Here is a 21,757-nt window from a genome sequence, read left to right as displayed (position 1 = left end):
CTCATGCCTGTAATCCCAACAGTCTGAGAGATTGAAGTGGGCAGATTGCTTGAGCTCCCAAGTTCAGACCAGCCTGAGCAAGAGCAAGACCCTGTCTCTAAAAAATAGCCAGGCATTGTGGCAGGCACTTGTAGTCCCAGCTACTCAGGAGGCTGAGGCAAGAGAATCACTTGAGCTTAGGAGTTTGAGGTTGCTGTGAGCTATGAGGCCACAGCACTCCACCTCAAGGCAACTGAGTGAGACTCTGTCTCAAAAACAAAAAAAAGAACCACCAAAACAAACAAACAAAAAAAAGGTTTATATGCCTAATGCAAACAAGTTGAATGCAAGGCATTTAAGGCTTCTCAAAATATTCTACATAAAATAAAGGGCTATATATAATATACCAGATGAGGTCTTAGAACAGTGGTTCTCACCTTTCCTAATGCTGCAACCCTTTAATACAGTTCCTAATGTTGTGGTAACCTCCAACCATAAAATTATATTTGTTGCTACTTCATAACTGTAATTTTGCTACTGTTATGAATTGTAATGTAAATATCTGATATGCATGATGTATTTTCATTGATACAAAGGGGCTGCGACCCACAGGTTGAGAACCTCTGTCTTAGAAGAAAAAGAAATATATTAGGGAAAAACATGTAATCCCAACCAATTAAGAAGGCTGAGGCAGGAGGATCACTTGAGCCCAGGAGTTCGAGGCTACTATGATTATACTACTGCACTATAGCCTGGACAACAGAGTGAGACCCTGTCTCTAAAAAAAGAAAAAAATAAATTCCCAAATGGTATGGAATTTAATAATGTACAAAAATTGATTCATCATTAGTTATAAAATGTATTAACAAAGTAATGTAAGATATAAACATTAGGGAAAACTGGTTACAGAGTACACAGAAATTTTCTGTACTATTTTTGCCCTTTACTATAAATCTGCAGGTACTCTAAAACACAGGATTATATAAAATGATATGAAATAAAAATAAGATAAAAATAAAAATAGGGTAGGCAGCACCAGTGGCTCAGTGGGTAGGGCACCAGCCCCATATACCAAGGGTGGTGGGTTCAAACCTGGACCCGGCCAAATTGCAACAACAAAACAAAATAGCTGGGCGTTGCGGCGGGCACCTGAGGAGGCTGAGGAGGGTAGACTGCCTGAGCTCAGGCGTTCAAGACCAGCCTGGGCAAGAGCAAGGCCCCATTTCTACTAAAAATAGAAAAACCAGCCAGCCACTGTAGTGTACACCTGTAGTCCCAGGTACTCGGGAGGCTGAGGGAAGAAGGTTGTTTGAGCCAACGTTACTGTGAGCTATGATGCCTTTGCCCTCAATCTAAGTCCCAGCTGCTCGGGAGGCTGAGGCAAAACAATCAATCGCCTAAGCCCAGGAGTTGGATGTTGCTGTGAGCTGTGTGTCGCTATGGCGACAAAGTGAGACTCCGTCTCTACAAAAAATAAAAATAAAATAAAATAATAAAATAAATCATAGGGTTATAAATCCCCAGAAAGAATTACAATTCTGTGCATAGATTTTTCTGGGAATGTTGTACGGAGGCTCGGCATCTGTAGCTCAGCGCTAGCACACCAGCCATATACACCGGGGCTTGTGGGTTCAAACCCAGCCCAGGTCTGCCAAAAAACAATAAACTACAACCAAAAAATAGCCAGACAGGCAGCACCTATAACTCAGTGGGTAGGGTGCCAGCCCCATATACCGAGGGTGGCGGGTTCAAACGCTACCACGGCCAGCTAAAAGAGCAGTGGCAACTGCAACAAAAATAGCCGGGCGTTGTGGCGGGCACCTGTAGTCCCAGCAACTCAGGAGGCTGAGGCAAGAGACCGCTTGAGCCCAAGAGCTGGAGGTTGCTGTGAGCTGTGACGCCACAGCACTCTACGGAGGGCAACAAAAAAAGACTCTGTCTCTTAAAGAAAAAAAAAAAAATAGCTGAACGTTGTGGTAGGCGCCTATAGTCCCAGCTACTTGGGAGGCTGAGGCAAGAGAATCACTTAAGCCCAAGAGCTGGAGGTTGCTGTGAGCTGTGACGCTATGGCACTCCACCCAGGATGACATAGTGAGACTCTGTCTCCAAAAAAAGAACAACAACAAAGACTATATAATCACTGACTACCTATTATGTGATGGTTTATGTGTTTTGGCTTTACATGCAGGAATTAAGAAGGATAATGAAATCAAAACATTATTTTATACTGAAAGATATTATTTCCGAGTCTGAGGTAATGTGTGCAGTTCTAACAATTCTAAAATTCAAGAAAGCAAATAAGACTACAAAATATTCCGAAGACAACTAAAATAATCAGTTAAAGAGGCAACATACAACAGAATAGCTGATTCTGTTATAACTGATGCTGAATGGAGCTTCTGCCATATATAACAGATACAAGCATAATTTTTAGTTACATGAATTCTAGAGCCAGATAGCATAAACCTGAGTTTGGCAAGTTTCTAAAATGTTGTATCAATCAGTTTATAAAACCACTTGTAAAACAGGGATAAACTGGGCCTTCCTTTCTCACAAGGCTGTTAAGTAAGTTTATTTCCTTCAGTTATACTTTCGAGACCTTTTGTGTATCTGTAAAGGCAAAACAAAGAAACTTAAAACCCTCAAAAAAAGAATAGTGCAAGTATATAAACATGGGGAGCTCAATATTCTAAGAAGTGGTAGTAACAAAATATAAAAGGATTCAAAAGGACAAATGTTCAAATGGCCCAGCTATCAATGGCCACTGCCAAAAGATGTGGCTTTCATCAAACAATTAAGGTCATTATCCAACAACACAATCATATCCTCTCAAACCAAGTGCATAGAAGCAGAATACTGGATGGCTGAGACCAAGATGTGCATAGGCATTAAATCATGTACAGTATGTGTCATTTATGTGATTCCACTCAGCCAACTACCAATCAACAATCAAGTCTGTAAATTTTTTAGAGTCATAATTTCTCTTTTATCTCCTTTGATTTATCCCTTTACTTCACCTTTGAAATCAAAAAACTTAGAAAAGCAGAAAAAAAAAACGTGGAATTCTAGGCCGGGCATTCTAGGCAGGTAATCCCAGGCATTCTGGGAGGGTAATCCCAACATTCTCGGAGGCCAAGACAGATGGATTGCCCCGAGCTCATAGGTTCGATCATAGGTTCGAGAACAACCTGAGCCAGAGTGAGACCCCGCCTCTAAAAATAGCAGGGTGTTTTGGGGTGGGCGCCTGTAGTCCCAGCTACTCAGAAGGCTGAGGCAAGAGAATTGCTTAAGCCCAAGAGTTTAAGGTTGCTGTGAGCTGTGAGGGAGACAAAGTAAGACTCTGTCTCAAAGAAAAGAAGAGAAAAAGGGAATTCTTAATCAGTTTTTGCTGCTAATGGCACCTACAGATAGTCTGATGAAAAACTATTAAATACACAGCTAAAAGAAAACTGTTTCTTCAGGCGGTGCCTGTGGCTCAAGGAGTGGGGCGCCGGCCCATATACTGGAGATGGTGGTTTCAAACCCGGCCCGGCCAAAAAACTGCAAAAAAAAAAAGAAAACTGTTTCTACATCTCCTAGTTTCTCTGGTCTACATATTCATTTTATTACAAATAGATAAGAATTTGGCTATAGGGTGGCGCCTGTGGCTCATTGAGTAGGGCCCCGGCCCCATATATTGAGGGTGGCCGGTTTGAACCCAACCCCGGCCAAACTGCAACAAAAAAGTAGCTGGGCTTTGTGGCAGGAGCCTGTAGTTCTAGCTACTTGGAAGGCTGATGCAAGAGAATCACCTAAGCCCAAGAACTGGAGGTTGCTGTGAGCTGTGACACCACGGCACTCTACCAAGAACAAACTAAGACTCTGTCCCTTTAAAAAAAAAAAAAAAAGAATTTGGCTATAGAATTTTAAACAAATTTGGAAAATATAATCATATCATTTACAAAAAATGGCATAATGCTTTCAGAACGGCTATATTTCTGAGTGAGGCCTTTTATCAAATTAATACCACTAGAAAAGATCTATTACAAAGCATGTTCAAATATGCTTCAAGAAAGGCTCCCACCTCAGCCAGGGGATGCTGGGACAGGGCTTGAAGCAGTTCTAAGCTGGTGCGCCAAAAATAATAGTCTCTTTCTCTAATGAACTATTCAAATATTACTTTCTATTGGTAATAAGAGTTAGTTTAAGGGGCAGCGCCTGTGGCTCAGTTGGTAAGGCGCCGGCCCCATATACCAATGGTGGCGGGTTCAAACCTGGCCCTAGCCAAACTGCAACCAAAAAAATAGCTGGGCGTTGTGGGGGGCGCCTGTAGTCCCAGCTACTCGGGAGGCTGAGGCAAGAGAATCGCTTAAGCCCAGGAGTTGGAGGTTGCTGTGAGCTGTGTGAGGCCACGGCACTCTACCGAGGGCCATAAAGTGAGACTCTGTCTCTACAAAAAAAAAAGAGTTAGTTTTAGGGATTGGGAAACCTGCTAATAATGGAAAAAATGGAATAGGAAAAGGCTTTTCAGAATTCCTCTTCCTTTATTTGGAAGGGATAAAAAGCCTTAAAATAATACTGGTAATTAAAAGGATTGCTCAGGGTACAAATACAAATCGTATTAAATAAAAGGCCAAAAACCTCACAATTAAGGGCTTTATATTTATGGATTTTTTATTTATATTTAAAATTCTGTCAGGGTAAAATTAAAATATTATCTCTTCTAGTATGTTAACAAACTGAAACTACAAATTAAACTAACATAGCTATTAATAATAAAAAACTATTAAAATGTTTAATTTTAAATAATAATTAAAATCTTATGTTCTTTAATATCATTAAACTATTAATATTAAAAGTATTCAATAACTGTTTAAAAATTTTCCATAAATATATTCAATTATAAATATGAGTTATATTTTCTTACCCACTGGCCTCAGGAGGAAATCTGACAGTAACCTTTCCCATCTCTGCACCTGGAAGCTCAACAAATTTGCCAATATCTTGCTTTTTCTCAGGTGCCTAAAAAACAGAACCACCATCACAAGAAAAAGTTGTATGATTAAATGTTGAAGAATGCATCCATTCAACAAACAAGCAAGGCACCACACTGGTTATAAGAAAAATGATGGGTAGGACATCATTCCCATACTTGAGGATATAAAAAAAACAAATACCAGGAATGGAGATATGTGCAAGGTACTGTGAGAGCACTTAGTCCAAGTTAATCAACAATTTCCAGGGTGGTGCCTGTGGCTCAGTGAGTAGGGCGCTGGCCCCATATACCAAGGGTGGCAAGTTCAAACCTGGCCCCAGCCAAACTGCAACAAAAAAATAGCTGGGCATTGTGGCAGGCTCCTGTAGTCCCAGCTACTCGAGAGGCTGAGGCAAGAGAATCGCCTAAGCCCAAGAGCTGGAGGTTGCTGTGAGCTGTGATGCCTGAGCACTCTACTGCTCTACTGAGGGTGACAAACTGACACTGTCTCTTTAAAAAAAAAAAAAAAAAAAACAATTTCTAGGGTCATCAAAAGGTAAGAACCAACCTAGACCTTGAAAAGTAAGTAGAACAGTAGAAATGTATCAGATAAGGCAATGTACAGTGTATTCATTCTAAGTAAAGGGATAACACCTTTGATAAGACACAAAGGCAGTGTAATGTTCATGAAAAATCAGGAATGCCTATTAGGTGAGTGGGCAAAGAAGCTGAAATAGATTAAGTCCAAAATACAAAGGATCTTCTAAGCTTTGCTTCCTGTTTTAGGCAACAGAGAATCCTCAGAAGCAATGGGACCATGCATTTGTACTCTCTAAAATGAAACACAGACAGTGCAGACTAAACTAGAGAAATAAGAGACTGAAGAAAGGAGTTCAGTTACGATATTATTAAGTCACTGTGACCTCAATAAAACGCAAAAGCAGTGAAGATGGACAGAAAACTACTGATATGCTAAGTAGTAAATAGATGTGAAAAATGAGCAATGAATAAAGATTTTTTTTTTAGTTAAAACAACTGAGTGAACTGTGGAGTCTTTGCAGGCAATATTTTCTAAATTTTACTGCATCAGAAAACCCTGAAGTGGGGATGGAGGAGAAAAGGAAACTTCGTTAAATTGGAACTTTACTACACATGTCTAATATGTAAGACAAGTCAGAGTAGAGCAACTCTGGTTGGGAGGACTTTTTCTATTATATTCATCATCCCATATAAACAAAAAGACTCTACAGAACCCTAGGACTTGGTCATCAATGATTCAAAAAACAGACAGTAAGATTTAGGGGGAAGAAAAGACTGCATATCTATAATACTGCCATTTTAGTAATATGGAGCTGCCTGCAAGACATAATTGGATAATCATAACCTTTAGATATACAATTATAAAGATTAGGGCTTAAGTGGCTGAACAACTAAAATCAAAGCAAGACTTAAAAATGGCAAATTCTTCCAAGAAGATCCTTTTTTGTTTATGAAAAGAAAGAAAACTTTCTGAGTAAGAATAATTTTCTCTTCAGATATAGGGCCTCAGGCCTCAGACACACTGAACTGTCAACATCTAAGGAAAAAAACAGCTTACCACTCTTGCTTTGGTTGGTGAAACATTCCACTTGGTACCTACTGACTGGAAGGCCTGCTGGGCTTCGAGAAAGCCAAACCAGCGTTTTACATGAACTGGAGCTTTGCTCTGTGTCACCTGTTCCTGCCATGCAGCATTTCCTATTGGCAAATATATTAAAACTATTCAACAAATCTTACAAAATACAAATTTTTTGGTTCAGTTCAATGAAGTTCTCTAATACTAGATCTTGTTGTTTTCACCTGCCCCCACACAAACCCACCACAACACAATGCTGCATTTTGTAATTAAGGAAAGCTTTAAATAGATCAACTAGAGAACAAAATAAAAATCAACATGATTGGCTCGGCACCCACAGCTCAATGGTTAGGCCGCCAGCCACACACAAAGGGGCTGGCGGGCTTGAACCTGGCCGGGCCTGCTAAACAACAATAACAACTATAACAACAACAAAAAATAGCCAGGCATTGTGGCGGGTACCTGTAATCCCAGCTACTTGGAGGCTGAGGCAAGAGAACCGCTTAAGCCCAAGAGTTTGAGGTTACTATGAGTTGTGACGCCATGGCACTCTACCCAGGGCGACAGCTTGAGACTTTGTCTCAAAAAAAAAAAAAAAAAAAACAGGCACAGCTCGGGGCCTATAGCTCAGCGGCTAGGGCGCCAGTCATATACCCTGGAGCTGGTAGGTTCGAATCCAGCCCAGGCCTGCCAAACAACGAGAACTACAACCAAAAAAAAAAGAAAAGAAAAACAGCAAGGCATTATAGTGGGCGCCTGTAGTCCCAGGTACTCACTCGGGAGGCTGAGGCAAGAGAATCACTTAAGCCCATTGAGTTTGAGGTTGCTGTGAGCTGTGATGTCATGACACTCTACCGAGGGCGACAAAGTGAGACTCTGTCCCAAAAAAATAAATAAAATAAGAGGCACTGGGCTGGGCACAGTGGCTCATGCCTATAATCCTAGCACTCTGAGAGGCCAAGGCAGGTGGATTCATTTAGCTCACCAGTTCATGACCAGCCTGAGCCAGAGGGGAAGCCCCATCTCTAAAAATAACTGGGTGTTGGGTGGAGCCTGTGGCTCAGTGAGTAGGGCACCGGCCCCATATGCCGAGGGTGGCGGGTTCAAACCCAGCCCCGGCCAAACGGCAACAACAAAAAAAATAGCCGGGCGTTGTGGCAGGCGCCTGTAGTCCCAGCTACTCAGGAGGCTGAGGCAAGAAAATCGCGTAAGCCTAAGAGTTAGAGGTTGCTGTGAGCCATGTGACGCCACGGCACTCTACCGAGGGCGGTACAGTGAGACTCTGTCTCTACAAAAAAAAAAAAAATAGCTGGGTGTTGTGGCAGGCACCTGTAGTCCCAGCTACTCAAGAGACTTGAGACAAGAGGCTCGCTTGAGGCGGCGCCTGTGGCTCAGTAAGTAGGGCGCCGGCCCCATATAACAAGGGTGGTGGGTTCAAACCCAGCCTTGGCCAAACTGCAACATAAAATAGCTAGGCGTTGTGGCGGCTGCCTGTAGTCCCAGCTACTTGGGAGGCTGAGGCAAGAGAATCGCCTAAGCCCAGAAGCTGGAGGTTGCTGTGAGCTGTGTGATCCCATAGCACTCTACTGAGGGCGATAAAGTGAGACTCTGTCTCTAAAAAAAAAAAAAAAAAGAGGATCGCTTGAACCCAAGAGTTTGAAGTTGCTGTGAATGTGAGCAACATGGCCCTCTACCCAGGGCAACAGAGACTCTGCCCCCACCCCCAAAAAAAGAAAAAGAAAAAGGCATTGAAGGAAACTTTACTTAACTCTTCAACATTACAAAGCTACAATCTTATGAGGAATGTAAGAGTATGCTGTTTGGCTATCAAACATTACATCAAAAATCAACAGACATAAATGTCATATACAAACCTATTCATGAAAAGATCTAATTAGAAAAAGCCTTCATTTTATGTTGGTTATCCTTATAACAATTTGGAGAAAAATTTAACTCCCCCAAAATAAAAACATTATTTTTTTAAAAAAACCTATTTACTATAATCCAAATTTAAAGAGAAGTGAAATATTTTGGCATATTTGCTTCAGGGTTTTTTTTTAAAGAATAACCAAATTCAGGGGGGCTCTGTCGGCAAGGGCGCCGGCCACATACACCTAGGGTGGCAGGTTTGAGCCCGGCCTGGGGTCTGCTAACCAACAATGACAACTAACCTGTTTCCCCGAAAATAAGACATCCTCCGAAAATAAGACCTACTTACAGGAAAGATAAGACGTCCCCTGAAAATAAGACCTAGTGCATCTTTGGGAGCACACCTTAAAATAGGACACTGTCTTATTTTCGGGGAAACAGGGTACAACCAAAAAATAGCCCGGCATTGTGGCGAGCACCTGTAGTCCCAGCTACTTGGGAGGCTGAAGCAAGAGAATCATTTAAGCCCAAGAGCTGGAGGTTGCTGTGAGCTGTGATGCCACAGCACTACTCAGGGCAATAGCTTGAGACTCTGTCTCAAAAAAAAAAAAAAAGAATAACCAAATTCAGCTCACCAATCCCACGCTACTCTAGCCAATAGTCTGCCTCACTTCAATTATGTCCATGATTTTGTTTGTGACTGTACAAAGACTAATAATATTCTGATAAGTAAATTAATTTACTCAAACTTGTAAGAAATCAAAGATTTCCACATTACTAGAAGTTTTTTTTTTTTTTTTGAGACAGAGTCTGACTTTGTCGCCCTCAGTAGAGTGCCGCATCATCATAGCTCACAGCAATCTCAAACTCTTGGGCTCAAGTGATTCTCCTGCCTCGGCCTCCTTAGCAGCTGGTACTACAGGCTTCTGCCACAATGTCCAGCTAGTCTTAGAGACGGGGTCTCATTCTAGCTCAGGGTGGTCTTGAACTCATGAGCTCAGATTGCCATTGGCCTCCCAAAATGCTGGGATTATGGGTGTGAGCCATGGCACCTGGCCCAGAAATGTTTTCTTGTATATAACTCTATCAACCACCCTAAATAATCCTCAATAATGCATGTTTTCTCCAATATATACATTTTGAAAATCATTCTCACTGGAGAACTCCCTATGTACACCTTGGTTTCTCCAGGTTCACTTAATAACTATACAATCAAAACTACACTATTTAAAGATTCTAACCCCCTTCTGGCCTTGTTCTTTATATAATCTCATGTTATAAAAGCTTACCTATCTTTATCCCAAAATTATTTACTTTGCTATTTGCCACCATGAAATCTGGAACACAGAACTGATTAAGCTATCTTTTCCTAACTACCATAAATTCTCCTTTTCCCAAAGGGCTTCTGTCTCCTTAATGAGATAGCGGGGGTTTGTTAGCAGATTTTGGCAACTATTTTCCTCTTGGTGTGAATTACAACTTTCCTTTATCAAAGTCTCTACTTTCTGACACACAAACGTACCATTAAAACAAGGCAAAAACTTGTAAATTCTAGGTTTTGCCCAATGAGATAGACAAAAGATTTCTGAATCCAGGACTGCTATGCTTTGCCACTGCAGTAGTTCCATGATCTGTCCCACATAACATCCATTCCTGAATTATACCTTCCCTTCTTTTATCCTCATTCCATGTTCCCTTAGGCACATACGTATCTGAGTAAGTATAGGAAATTCTGAACATTGAGATTCATAAACCCCCAAGAGTTTGAGACTGATGGCACTGTCCCATCACCATGTTCTAATCATCAATTATAATCCCACCAAATCTTGGTCATCTCAATGAGATTTTATCTCACTCATAACTATTTTTTTAATTGTGGTAAAAGTCACATAACATAAATTGTATCGTTTTAATCAATTTAAAGCGTATAATTCAGTGACATTTAGTCCATTCACAATATTGGGCAACCATTAATACTACTACCGTAGTTCCAGACATTTTCATCACTCCACAAGGAAACCCAGGACCCATTACGCATTCCCTCTCCATCCCACTTTCTCCAGTCCCTGGCAGTTATCAACCTGCTCTGTCTTTCTATGGATTTGCAACTCTGTCATTTCATCTAAACGGAATTACATCTAGCTTCTTTCACATAGCATGAAGCTTTCAAAGTTGATTCACATTATAACATGAATCAAAACTTTAATCCTTTTTATTGATTAATAAGATTTCATTTTGTGGATATATCACATTTTGTTTATCCAGTCATCGGCTGATAGATATTTGGGTTGTTTCTACCTTTTGGCTATTTTAAGTAGCACTGCCATGAACATTTATGTGCAAGGTTTTGTTTGTACACTTATTTTTAATTTTGTGGGGCGGTATATACCCATTGGTTCCACTGGGTCATATGGTAATTCTATTTTTAATTTATTGTGGAACTCACATTATTTTTTCATAAACTTCCTAGGAACACCCCATACTATTATTCATTTTCTCTGAACTACACATAAGCTTCTATAGCTTAATAGTTTTAGCTATTTTTTTCTTCCTCTATTACAATTTAATTAAAGTTTCCAACAGATGAAAGCAACTGGCTTTCTATATTAGTGGGTACCTGGGACAAGGGGAAGTGGGGATGTCTACAAAGTGACATGAGAAACTTTTAAGGGTTGTAGGTGTATTTATTATCTTGATTGTAAAGACAGTTCCATTTTAAATATTGCAGCTTTTTTATATTATCAATTATATCTCAAGAAAGTTTTGTTGTTGTTTTTTAATGGCTTTCCAAGTTGATAAGAGCATATTCTTATCTGTTGCAAACTAATTATGGAAGTGGAAAGTGACCTCCAAAAAAACCCACAACCAGGGCCTGGCACAGTGGCTCACTCCTATAATCCTAGCACTCTGAGAGGCCGAGGCGGGCAGATCACTTAAGCTCATGCATTCAAGACCAGCCTAAGTAAGAGTGAGATCCCATCTGTAAAAACAGCCCAGCATTGTGGCGGGCTCCTGTAGTCCCAGCTACTTGGGAGGCTGAGACAAGTGAATCTCACTTGAACCCAAAAGTTTGAGGTGGTTGTGAGCGAAGACACCAGGGCACTCTACTGAGGGTGATCAAGTAAGACTCTAGCTTGGGGTGGGGGTTGGGGAATAGCCAGGCATTGTGTGGCAGGCAGGTATAGTCCCAGCTACTTGGGAGGCTGAGGCAAGAGAATCACTTGAGCCCAAGAGTTAGAGGTGCTGTGAGCAATAACATGAAAGCACTCAACCCCAGGAAGACTAAGACTTTGTCTCAAAAAAAAAAAACAAAAAAACCCCACAACCTTCCATTCATACACTCAGTGAGAAGTAAAGACTTTTGTCAAGTCAAAGATAAATGTCTGGAATAAAATAATGGCCGAGGTAGGAGAGGTGCTGACATAAATGGGATGAAGGGAAAAAAGTCAGCTCCAAACGTAAGAAGGACACTGAGGTGGTTAAGACAGAGATGAGAGCAGAGAAAGACAGAGAATTGCTATGACTAGTTAGGAATAAAATATCCGGAGTATTCATTCCTGTGTAAGAAATTTGTGCTACCGCCTAAGCATTTATACATATACAGAGAAATATGTGTACTTCTTATCCAATAAAATATTAAGAACATTTTAAGAAGAATTGATACCTTTTAGGGTGGCCCAAATACACAAATCGGCTAAGCTCAAGGAGTTTCCTACTAAGTAGGTTCTCAGAGACAAGCAATGATTGAGCTCATTGATTGCAGAAATAAACAAATCACATGATGACAATTTTGTAGCACTAAACTCCAACCAGTGATCAATCTGTGAACACAAAAGATAGAAAAAGTAAAGTTTAAACATTTTTTTTTTTTTCTTTTTTGAGACAAAGTTTCAAGCTGTCACCCTCAGTAGAGTGCCAGGACATCACAGTTCACAGCAACCTCTAACTCTTGGGCTTACGCAATTCTCTTGCCTCTGCCTCCCAAGTAATGAGACTACAGGTGCCCAGCACAACACCGGCTATTTTTTCTGTTGTTGTTGTTGTTGCAGTTGTCATTGTCATTTTAGTTGGCCTGGGCCGGGTTTGAACCCGCCAGTCTTGGTGTATGTGGTCAGCGCCCTACCCACTGAGCTACAGGTGCTGCCTAAAGTTTAGACTTTATAAAAAAATATAATAAAAATTCTAACTAACTGGGAACAAAAGTACACTCTCTGCTTCCTCATTTAGAATCATGCTTTTCTTTTCTGGTGGACTAAATTCTGGTTGCCTAGAATCTCAAATGGAACTTAAAAGACACATTTTCTTGTTATTTTTCTATGCTTTCTTTTTTTTATTATAGGGATACATAAGAAGCACTTCAGAAAGGAAAAAATAAAGACTTGAGAACTGACAGCAAGAAAGAGTAACCAACCTGAACAACCCCAAGGAATGGTACCTAGCCAAACAGATTCATTCACAAGAATGTAAAAGTAAATATTCAGGGACCATTGTTTGTATTTTGAATGTTATGAGATTTAGGAAAGTTAGAGAAGAATGCAACCAGAAAAAAAAGTAGAATACAAAGAGCAGTACACACACCACATGACAACATCTCAGTCAATGACAGAACACACAGGATGATGCTTCCGTAAGATTATGATGCTGTATTTTCAGTGTACTTTTTCTATGTTTAGATATACAAACACTTGCTGTGTTACTGCTGCCTGCAGTACACAGTACAATAACACACAGTACAGGTTTACAGTGTAGGAGCAAGAGGATGTACCATGTAACTAGGTGTGCAGTAGGCTGTTTCATACAAGTTTCTGTAGGTGACATTCACACAACAACAAAATCGCCTAACAAGTAATCTCTCAGAATGTACCCCACTGTTAAGCAATACAGAACTGTATCAAAAGTTAATTTACTACTTACTGTTGTAATTAATTAAATAAAGCATATAATTAGAAAGGAAAATGGAGGCTCAGAGGCTGTAGCTCAGGAGCTAGGTGCCAGCCACATACACAGGAGCTGGCGGATACAAACTGGCCCAGGCCTGCTAGAACAACAATGACAATTACAACCAAAAAATAGCCGGGTGTTGTGGTGAGTGCCTGTAGTCCCAGCTACTTGGGAGGCTGAGGCAAGAGAATCGTTTAAGCCCAAGAGTTTGAGGTTGCTGTGAGCTGTGACACCACAGCACTCTACCCAGGACGACATTGTGAGACTGTCTCAAGAAAAGAAAATGGATTTCTAACTATGTGTGTGTGACCTGTGTGTGGTGGTTCATGCCTGTAATCATAGCACTCTGAGAGGATGAGCCAGGAATATTGCTTGAAGTCAAGAGTTCGAGACCAGCCTTAGTAGGAGTGAGACCCAGTCTTTACAAACAATAAAAAAATTAGCCAGCATGGTGCCCGTATCACAGTGGTTATGGCACCACCCACGATACCGAGGCTGGCAGGTTTGAACCTGGCCTGGGACAGCTAAATGACAACAACTGCAACAAAAAATAGCAGGGCATTGTGGTGGGCACCTGTAGTCTCAGCCACGTGGGAGGGTGAGGCAAGAGAACTGCTTAAGCCCAGGAGTTTGAGGTTGCTATAAGCTGTGACACCATAGCACTCTATTGAGGGCGACAGAGACTCTTGTCTCATAAAAAAAAAAAAAAAGGAATGTGGTCCGGTGCCTGTAGCACATATGGCATACACTGAGGCTGGTGGGTTGGAGCCCAGCCCAGGCCAGCTAAACAACAAATGACAACTGGAACAAAAAATAGCAGGGCATTGTGGGGGAGGCCTGTACTCCCAGCTACTTGGGACGCTGAGGCAAGAGAATCACTTAAGCCCAAGAATTTGAGGTTGCTGTGAGCTGTGATACCACGGCACCTACGGAGGGCGACATAGTGAGACTCTGTCTCCAAAAAAAAAAAAACATTAGCCAGGCATGGTGGCGCACACCTTTAGTATCAGCTACTCAAGAGGCTGAGGCAGAAAGATCACTTGATCCCAGAAGTTTGAAGTTGTAGTGAATGTAGTAAGCTATATGATGTCACTACTGAACTCTTGCCCAGGCAACAGAGGGAGACCACCCTAAGAAAAAGAAGGGAAGTGTATTCTAAACTATATATATAACCTTCAGTAAACTTCTTAACTTTTCTAGGCCTATTGCCTTACCCATAAAGTAAGTAAGTTGGATGATATTACCTATTCAGCCTCATCCATTTACAAAATTCTATCAATCTGGTAAGATGAAGACAGCATTACATGTCCCAGTAGGATAGGTGGTGTGTGATTAAATGTTCAAACTTAGGAGATAGAGGAGAATTTTTTTGTGAAAATAAAATCAAGATGCACTCCCTGATTTGATCTACAATTAACGCTTTGCTGATATCCTTAAGTAGAATAAGAGGACATAAGCCAACAATAAGATGGTGAGTTCCCCAAAAAACAGAAGCATAAATCAAAACAAGACAAAATACACTTAATGAAATGTTCACTGTTTACCTCAGCATGTTCCATCAGGTTGGAGCCATAGAGCCCAGCTGTAGTTGCAACTCTGGCCAAGTAGCGAAGTATGGAATTTATGTCTGTGAATACCACATTTCTAGAACATAAACATGAGATAAAATGTTACTGTTGATCTAGCAAATCAGTAAGAGTAATGAGATGTATGAAGAAATGTAATATAGCAAAAAATATCTAAAATTAGCTAATCTGTTCTTCGCTTGGCTTTATCAAATTCCAATTGGTTTCAAATATTCAGTTAAATCCACCAATTCATATCAGAGTAGACTTTCTATTTGATGTTTTATCCTTTTTTTTTTTTTTTCTTTTTTTGGCTGGGGCCAGGTTTGAACCCGCCACCTCCAATATATGGGTCTGGTGCCCTACTCCTTGAGCCACAGGCACCGCCTGATATTTAACTGAATATTCTGCATGTCTATTCAGTGGTGAAAATATAATTGAAATATTCAGAATAACAATGATTTAAAATAAAGGCAGGCTGGGTATGGTGGCTCATGCCTGTAATCCTAGGACTCTGAGAGACTGAGGAGGGTGGACTGCTCGAGCTCACAAGTTTAAGACAAACCTGAGCAAAAGCAAGACCATGTCTCTACTAAAAATAGGAAAACTGGGTGGCAGTGGCTCAGTGAGTAGGGAGGGCACCAGCCCCATATACCAAGGGTGGTAGGATCGAACCCGGCCCTGGCCAAACTGCAACAAAAAAATAGCCGGGCGTTGTGGAAGGCACCTGTGATCCCAGCTACTCGGGAGGCTGAGGCAAGAGAATCGCCTAAGCCCAAGAGCTGGAGACTGCTGTGAGCTGTGACATCACAGCACTCTACCAAGGGCAATAAAGTGAGACTCTGTCTCTAAAAAAAAAAAAAAAAAAATAGAAAAACTGAGGCAAGAGGCTCACTTGAGCCCAAGAGTTGGAGGCTGCTGTGAGCAATAACACCATGACACTCTACACAGGACAACGGCTTGAGATTGTGTCAGGGGAAGAAAAAAAGGTGGCAGATCAAAACTCCATCACAGTTGTTCATTGTTTATAAAAATTAATTCTCTAAAAGATAAAAAAAACCATGAAAAAAAGAGAATATGGAGAAGTAAGAATAGCAATAAAATTTCAGAAGCTAAAAAGAACAATGTAGCTGACCTGAAAAAACAGAATCTTAAGTAGAAAGTGGACAAAGCCAATAACCAACTTAAATGAAATTTTGGAATCCCTGAAAGACTTATGAAACAATAGAACCAAGTATTATGAAAATGAGAAGGAACTGGGACTAAATTAAGGAGGACTAGCTCAGTCTGTTTAAGATCACTCAGAAGCTCGGCACCCATAGGATAGTGGTTGCAGCGCCAGCCACATACACTGAGGGTGGCAGGTTCGAACCTGGCCTGGGCCAGTTAAACAACAGTGACAACTGCAACAACAAAAAAATAGCCAGATGTTGTGGCGGGCACCTGTAGTCCCAGCTACTTGGGAGGCTAAGGCAAGAGAATCACTTAAGCTCAAGAGTTTGAGGTTGCTGTGAGCTTTCACACCATAGCACTCTACTGAGGGCAACATAGTAAGACTGTCTCAAAAAAGAAAAAGATAACTCAGAAACACTGATACTCCCCAACCCTATTCTGCACAGCTGGTCTACTTCTCTTACCTATCCTGGCAATAACTAGAGCAGGGGTCCTCATACTGTGGCCCGCCAAAGACATTTATCCTGCCCGCTGGAAGTTTTTGCCACAGCTGCCTGTCCTGCTTAGCAGCCGACTCTTCCCGGGTCGCAGTGCACATGTGTGGAATGTGCGCCAACTCTCCGACTCCACTCCTTCTCTCTTTCTCTCCTGGCCCTTCCTTCTCGCTGTCTCTCCCCACTGGGTGTTTTTGCCATCCTGCTTAGCACCCCACTCATCCTGGCCACAGTGCGCATGTGTGGAATGTGCGCCCTCCGTTCCTTCTCTCTGTCTCTCGACTCCTCCTCTCAGTCTCTGGTGTAAATGGAGGAGTCACCAGGTTGCCTGTGCAGAGCCTGCTGCTGCCTAAGGACCGAGGTAAGAACAAGTCATGATTTTTTTTTTTTTTCTTGAAGTTAGGAGGTCTATTTTTTTTTTTTTAATTTTGCAGTTAGTAGGGTTGTTTTTCTACTGTTAAGGGGGGCCTTTTTTTCCTGAAGTTAGGAGGTCTTTTATTTCTTTTGCGGATGGGGGGCTCCTTTTTTTTGAAGTCAGAAGAGCCTCTTTTTTTGAATTTAGGAGAGCCTTTCTTTTTAAATTGGTTAGTTGTTTGGGGGTGGTTTCTAGGGGGGGTTGCATCACAGTGATAATGCAAATAGTCAGTGCTCAGAGGTAATGCAAATGGTCAGAGCTCAGAGTTAATGCAAATAGTCAGTGCTCAGTGGTAATGCTCAGTGTTAATGCAAATTGTTAGCGCTCAGTATTAATGCAAATGGTCAGTGGCCAGTGTTAATGCAAATGGTCAGTGCTCAGTGTTATCACATGGGGGCCCCAAACTGGTAATCTGCCTAGGGCCCCATGGGAACTTAATCCGGCTCTGCAGACAGCCAAGGAGTAGGAAACCCAATTTAATTGACAGTAAGTGCATTTATATTCTGATTGCTATTCAGTTGTGTATGATGTTGTATGTTGTGTGCTGTGTAAGCCCCGGTTCACACTGTTGCGATGTCTGAGCAGTGCGAGTTCAGACATATGCTTGTAGGGCTGAACTTGCATTAGATTCAGAAGAAAAAAGGCATACGTGCCTTTTTTCCTGCAGTGGAATCTGATCGCATGGGTGAGAAGACCCATGCAATCAAATTCCTGTGCGAGTTCACAGATTGCAGTGCGGTTTGCATAGGGTAGTGTGAACTGGAAAGGTGGTGGGGGAACCAGCTCTGTAATCATGCCTTTTCCACCAGTGTGAGCCTGAGGTAAAAGCGGAGTTCCACCATATGGGCACTGGCGAGGCTGAAATGATGTGGACTGGCAAGGCTGCATTGATGGACACTGATCAGACTGCACTGATGGGCAGTGCAGTCTATCTGTCTCTATGTGGGCAAAGTTGCTGGTATATTGTTTTTGGAGCGCTGTATATATATATATATATATATGTATGTATGTATGTATTTTACTAATAGCAATTTGGAACCCCTAGGAAACAATGATATCAAGAAAGAAAAAATTGACTCAGAGTGTAGGATATTCAAAGAACAGTGGACTTATGATTACTTTTTTGTGCAGTACAAGGAAACAGCTGTGTGTTTGATATGCCAGAATATACTGTCTGTGTTCAAAGAATACAATTTGCATCAACACTATCAAACTCAACATGAAGATATGATATAAATACGATTGGTCAGAGAAGTGAGAAAAGATCAAATATTAAAACTGAACTATACATTGACAACTCAGCTAAATACTTCATCACTGCAAGCAAGTTTTCAAGTTGCCAAGCTAATAGCGTGCACTGGCAGACCATTCGTGGAGGGAGAATTTGTTAAAGAATGCCTTCTTTCTGTTGCCAAAGAGATGTGTCCAGAGAAGGCCGATTTATTTAGTACAGTGAGTCTTTCAGGACCCTCAATTACATGAAGGATTGAAGAAGTGGGGGACCATTTGCATCAGCATTTGCAAAACTCCGCAAAAAAACTTTCCTATTTTTCTTTGGCACTCAACGAAAGTAATGATGTTCGTGATTCTGCACAACTTCTAATTTTTATTCATGGGACGAATAACTATTTCAAAATCACAGAAGAGCCTGCTGCACTACAAAGCATCAAAGGAACAACTACAGGAGAGGATATCTATGAAAAAGGTCTGTCAAACTGTGAATAGTTTGGAGTTGGACTGGGCAAAACTAGCCAGTGTGACAACTGATGGTGCTCGTAGCATGGTGGGATCTAAAAAAGGAGTAATTGCTCATATTAACCAAGAGATGTACAAACATAACCATTCTCATCCAATAGCCATACACTGCTTCATCCACCAACAAGCACTGTGTAGTAAATCACTGAAGTGGGACTCTGTTATGAAAACTGTGGTATCTTGTGTTAACTTCATTAGAAGTAATACACTAAACCACAGACAATTTCAGAAACTTCTGTCTGAGCTAAATGTTGAGTAATACACTAAACCACAGACAATTTCAGAAACTTCTGTCTGAGCTAAATGTTGCCTGTGAAGATGCTCCGTGCCACACAGAAGCCCGTTGGCTGAGTCAAGGGAGAGTTTTGAAACATTTCTGACTTACTTCCATAGATTACAGCTTTTCTGCTTTCCAAATACAAAGAAGTACCAGAGCTCAATGATGCAGAATGGAAATGGCACCTTGCCTTTCTGACAGATGTAACAGAGCTACGCAACAATTTCAATGTGCAACTTCAAGGAAAGGGGAAGCTCATCTGTGATATGCAATCACATGTGAAAGCATTTGAAGTAAAATTAGGCCTCCTCATTAAACAAGTGAAGGAGGAAAATTTCTGCCATCTCTCCACAACTCAAAATCTGTTAGCGGAAAATCCATTGGTTGCATTCCCAAATAATACATGTGTGGATTCACCAGAAAAGTTGCAAAAGGAGTTCCAATTTAGATTTAAAGAGCTTCATCTCCATGAACAGGACATACAGCTTTTCTGCAACCCATTTTCTATTGACATTGAAAATGTGGAAACAATTTACCAAATGGAACTGGCTGAACTGCAGAATTGTGACTCTCTGAAAGACGCCTTCAAGTCAAGCAGCCTTCCTAATTTCTATGCATCTCTCCCCTCTGAGACATATCCTAATCTCAGGAGCCATGCACTCAAAACGGCAACCATCTTTGGCAGTACTTATGTCTGTGAACAGACTTTTTCCAGAATGAAACATCTGAAATCTCCAACCAGATCTAGACTAACTGATGCACACTTGCATCACCTGTTACGACTAGCAGTGACAAATATGGAACCGGACATTGACCATATCATTAGCCAAAAGCAGGCCCATAGTTCCCATTGAAATACTGGTAAGTTTGTTGATTTAACTTTACTTGTTCTTCATTTTAAATATTGTATTTGTTCCCGTTTTATTTTTTTACTTCAAAATAAGATATGCAATGTGCATAGGAATTTGTTCATAGTTTTTTTTTAAACTATAGTCCAGCCCTCCAATGGTCTGAGGGACAGTGAACTGGCCCCGTTTTAAAAGTTTGAGGACCCCTGAACTAGAGGTTCATTCCTGAAAGAGTGAAACAGGTTCTCTGCACTAGGGAAAATTTGACACACTGTAGAGTGGCACTTTACAGAAAACAGGGAGAATAAAGAATAAAGAAAATACGTATAGTAGGCTTGGCGCCCATAGCACAGTGATAAGGGTGCTAGCCACATATACCAAGGGTGGTGGGTTCGAACCTGGCCTGGGACAGCTAAACAACAATGGCAACAAAAAATAGCCTGGCATTATGGTGGGCACCTGTAGTCCCAGCTACTTGGGGGTCTAAGGCAAGAGAATAGTTTAAGTCCAAGAGTTCAAGGTTGTTGTGAGCTGTGACGCCAGGACACTCTACCGAGGGGAACATAGTGAGACTCTGTCTCAAAAAAAGAAAAAGAAAATGAATATAGTAGATGCTGAAATCTTGTTCTGAGCTCTCAAAATACCCAGGCACCAGCTGCTCTTTACCTTCCAAACAGGAAATTAAAAGTCTTCACTGGATAATCTGATTAGCTCAAGCAGGAAAGAACTAAGGGGTACTGAGATCATCCTGGAGTAAAGCTCAAAACTGACAAGATCAACCCCCAGGTAAGAATATATAATTAACCTTAGTCTTCCACTTGAAATCCAAGCATCAACTATCAGGAGTTACCAGATACTTAAGACAGTGACCAAACTAAAAACGCAAAAAACTGTAAGTTTCCCTCATGTCAGAGGAAAAAGAAAACTTAAAAAGTTAATAAATTTCTGGGCAGCGCCTGTGGCTCAGTGGGTAGGGTGCCGGCCCCATATACCGAGGGTGGTGGGTTCAAACCCAGCCCCAGCCAAACTGCAACCAAAAAATAGCCAGGTGATGTGGCGGGCGCCTGTAGTCCCAGCTACTCGGGAGGCTGAGGCAAGAGAATCACCTAAGCCCAGGAGTTGGAGGTTGCTCTGAGCTATGTGACGCCACGGTACTCTACCAAGGGCAATAAAGTGAGACCCTGTCTCTACAAAAAAAAAGTTAATAAATTTCTTCTTAGTAATGAAACAAAATGTTGCAATCACAAAATGAGAACAGGATATTGTAAAAGGAATACCCAAAAAGTAAAAACAGAATTCCCAGATAATAAAAATGTTACAGCAATTTTTTAGTCAACAAGAATTGTAAAACATCAGGATAAACAGCAGTAGAGAATGAAAACCATTTTAGACAACGTTCACTCTCCCTCGGAGGCTCCACAAGTAAGCACGGTAAGTTTTCCAAGTCAAGAAGTTGCATGGTACCTCCTTCAATCCTATTTCTGCATAAGTTTTGGGGAAAGTGACACTTATTATGTACATCTTGTTCCATCACCAATTATACCTCTTAAGGGCTTTTGCTTGTTTGTTTTGGTTTGATTTATACTATTTTTTTCTTCTGTTTGGTAGGGGTGGGGTCCTGTGGCTTCTCAAGCTGGCAAAGAGCTGGAGACATCAAGGGACCCACCCAACTCAGCCCACTCAGAGGTTGGGATTTGTTGGTGTGGGTCAACTGTACGCCACTACTACTCCAGTCTCTTTCTGCTCCTCTCTTCTTTTTGTCAATCTTCCCTTTTACTCACCCCCTTTCCTTTCTCTTTTATCTCTCTCTCTCCTTTTTTAAAAATCTTTTCTCTCTTCTTGCTCTTCACTCTTCTAGTCCTTTTAGTCCTT

At 41.2% G+C, this 21,757-nt stretch overlaps 1 protein-coding gene across 2 annotated transcripts in view; it reads right to left on the bottom strand.

Moving 5' to 3' along the window:
* EPRS1 (glutamyl-prolyl-tRNA synthetase 1) overlaps window positions 1-21,757 on the bottom strand; it is a 116,712-nt gene that overhangs the window by 79,475 nt on the left and 15,480 nt on the right. For both annotated transcript variants that reach the window (XM_053606388.1, XM_053606389.1), the window contains exons 3-6: window positions 14,903-15,002; window positions 12,082-12,238; window positions 6,531-6,670; window positions 4,886-4,980 (exon numbers count right to left, since the gene is read on the bottom strand). In XM_053606388.1, coding sequence (XP_053462363.1) covers window positions 4,886-4,980; window positions 6,531-6,670; window positions 12,082-12,238; window positions 14,903-15,002 — 492 coding nt within the window. The remainder of the gene's footprint in view (window positions 1-4,885; window positions 4,981-6,530; window positions 6,671-12,081; window positions 12,239-14,902; window positions 15,003-21,757) is intronic.

The sequence above is a fragment of the Nycticebus coucang genome, chromosome 10, assembly GCF_027406575.1.
Source record: "Nycticebus coucang isolate mNycCou1 chromosome 10, mNycCou1.pri, whole genome shotgun sequence".
NCBI classification, from domain to species: Eukaryota; Metazoa; Chordata; class Mammalia; order Primates; family Lorisidae; genus Nycticebus; species Nycticebus coucang.
This window is presented reverse-complemented; position numbering and strand designations above follow the sequence as displayed.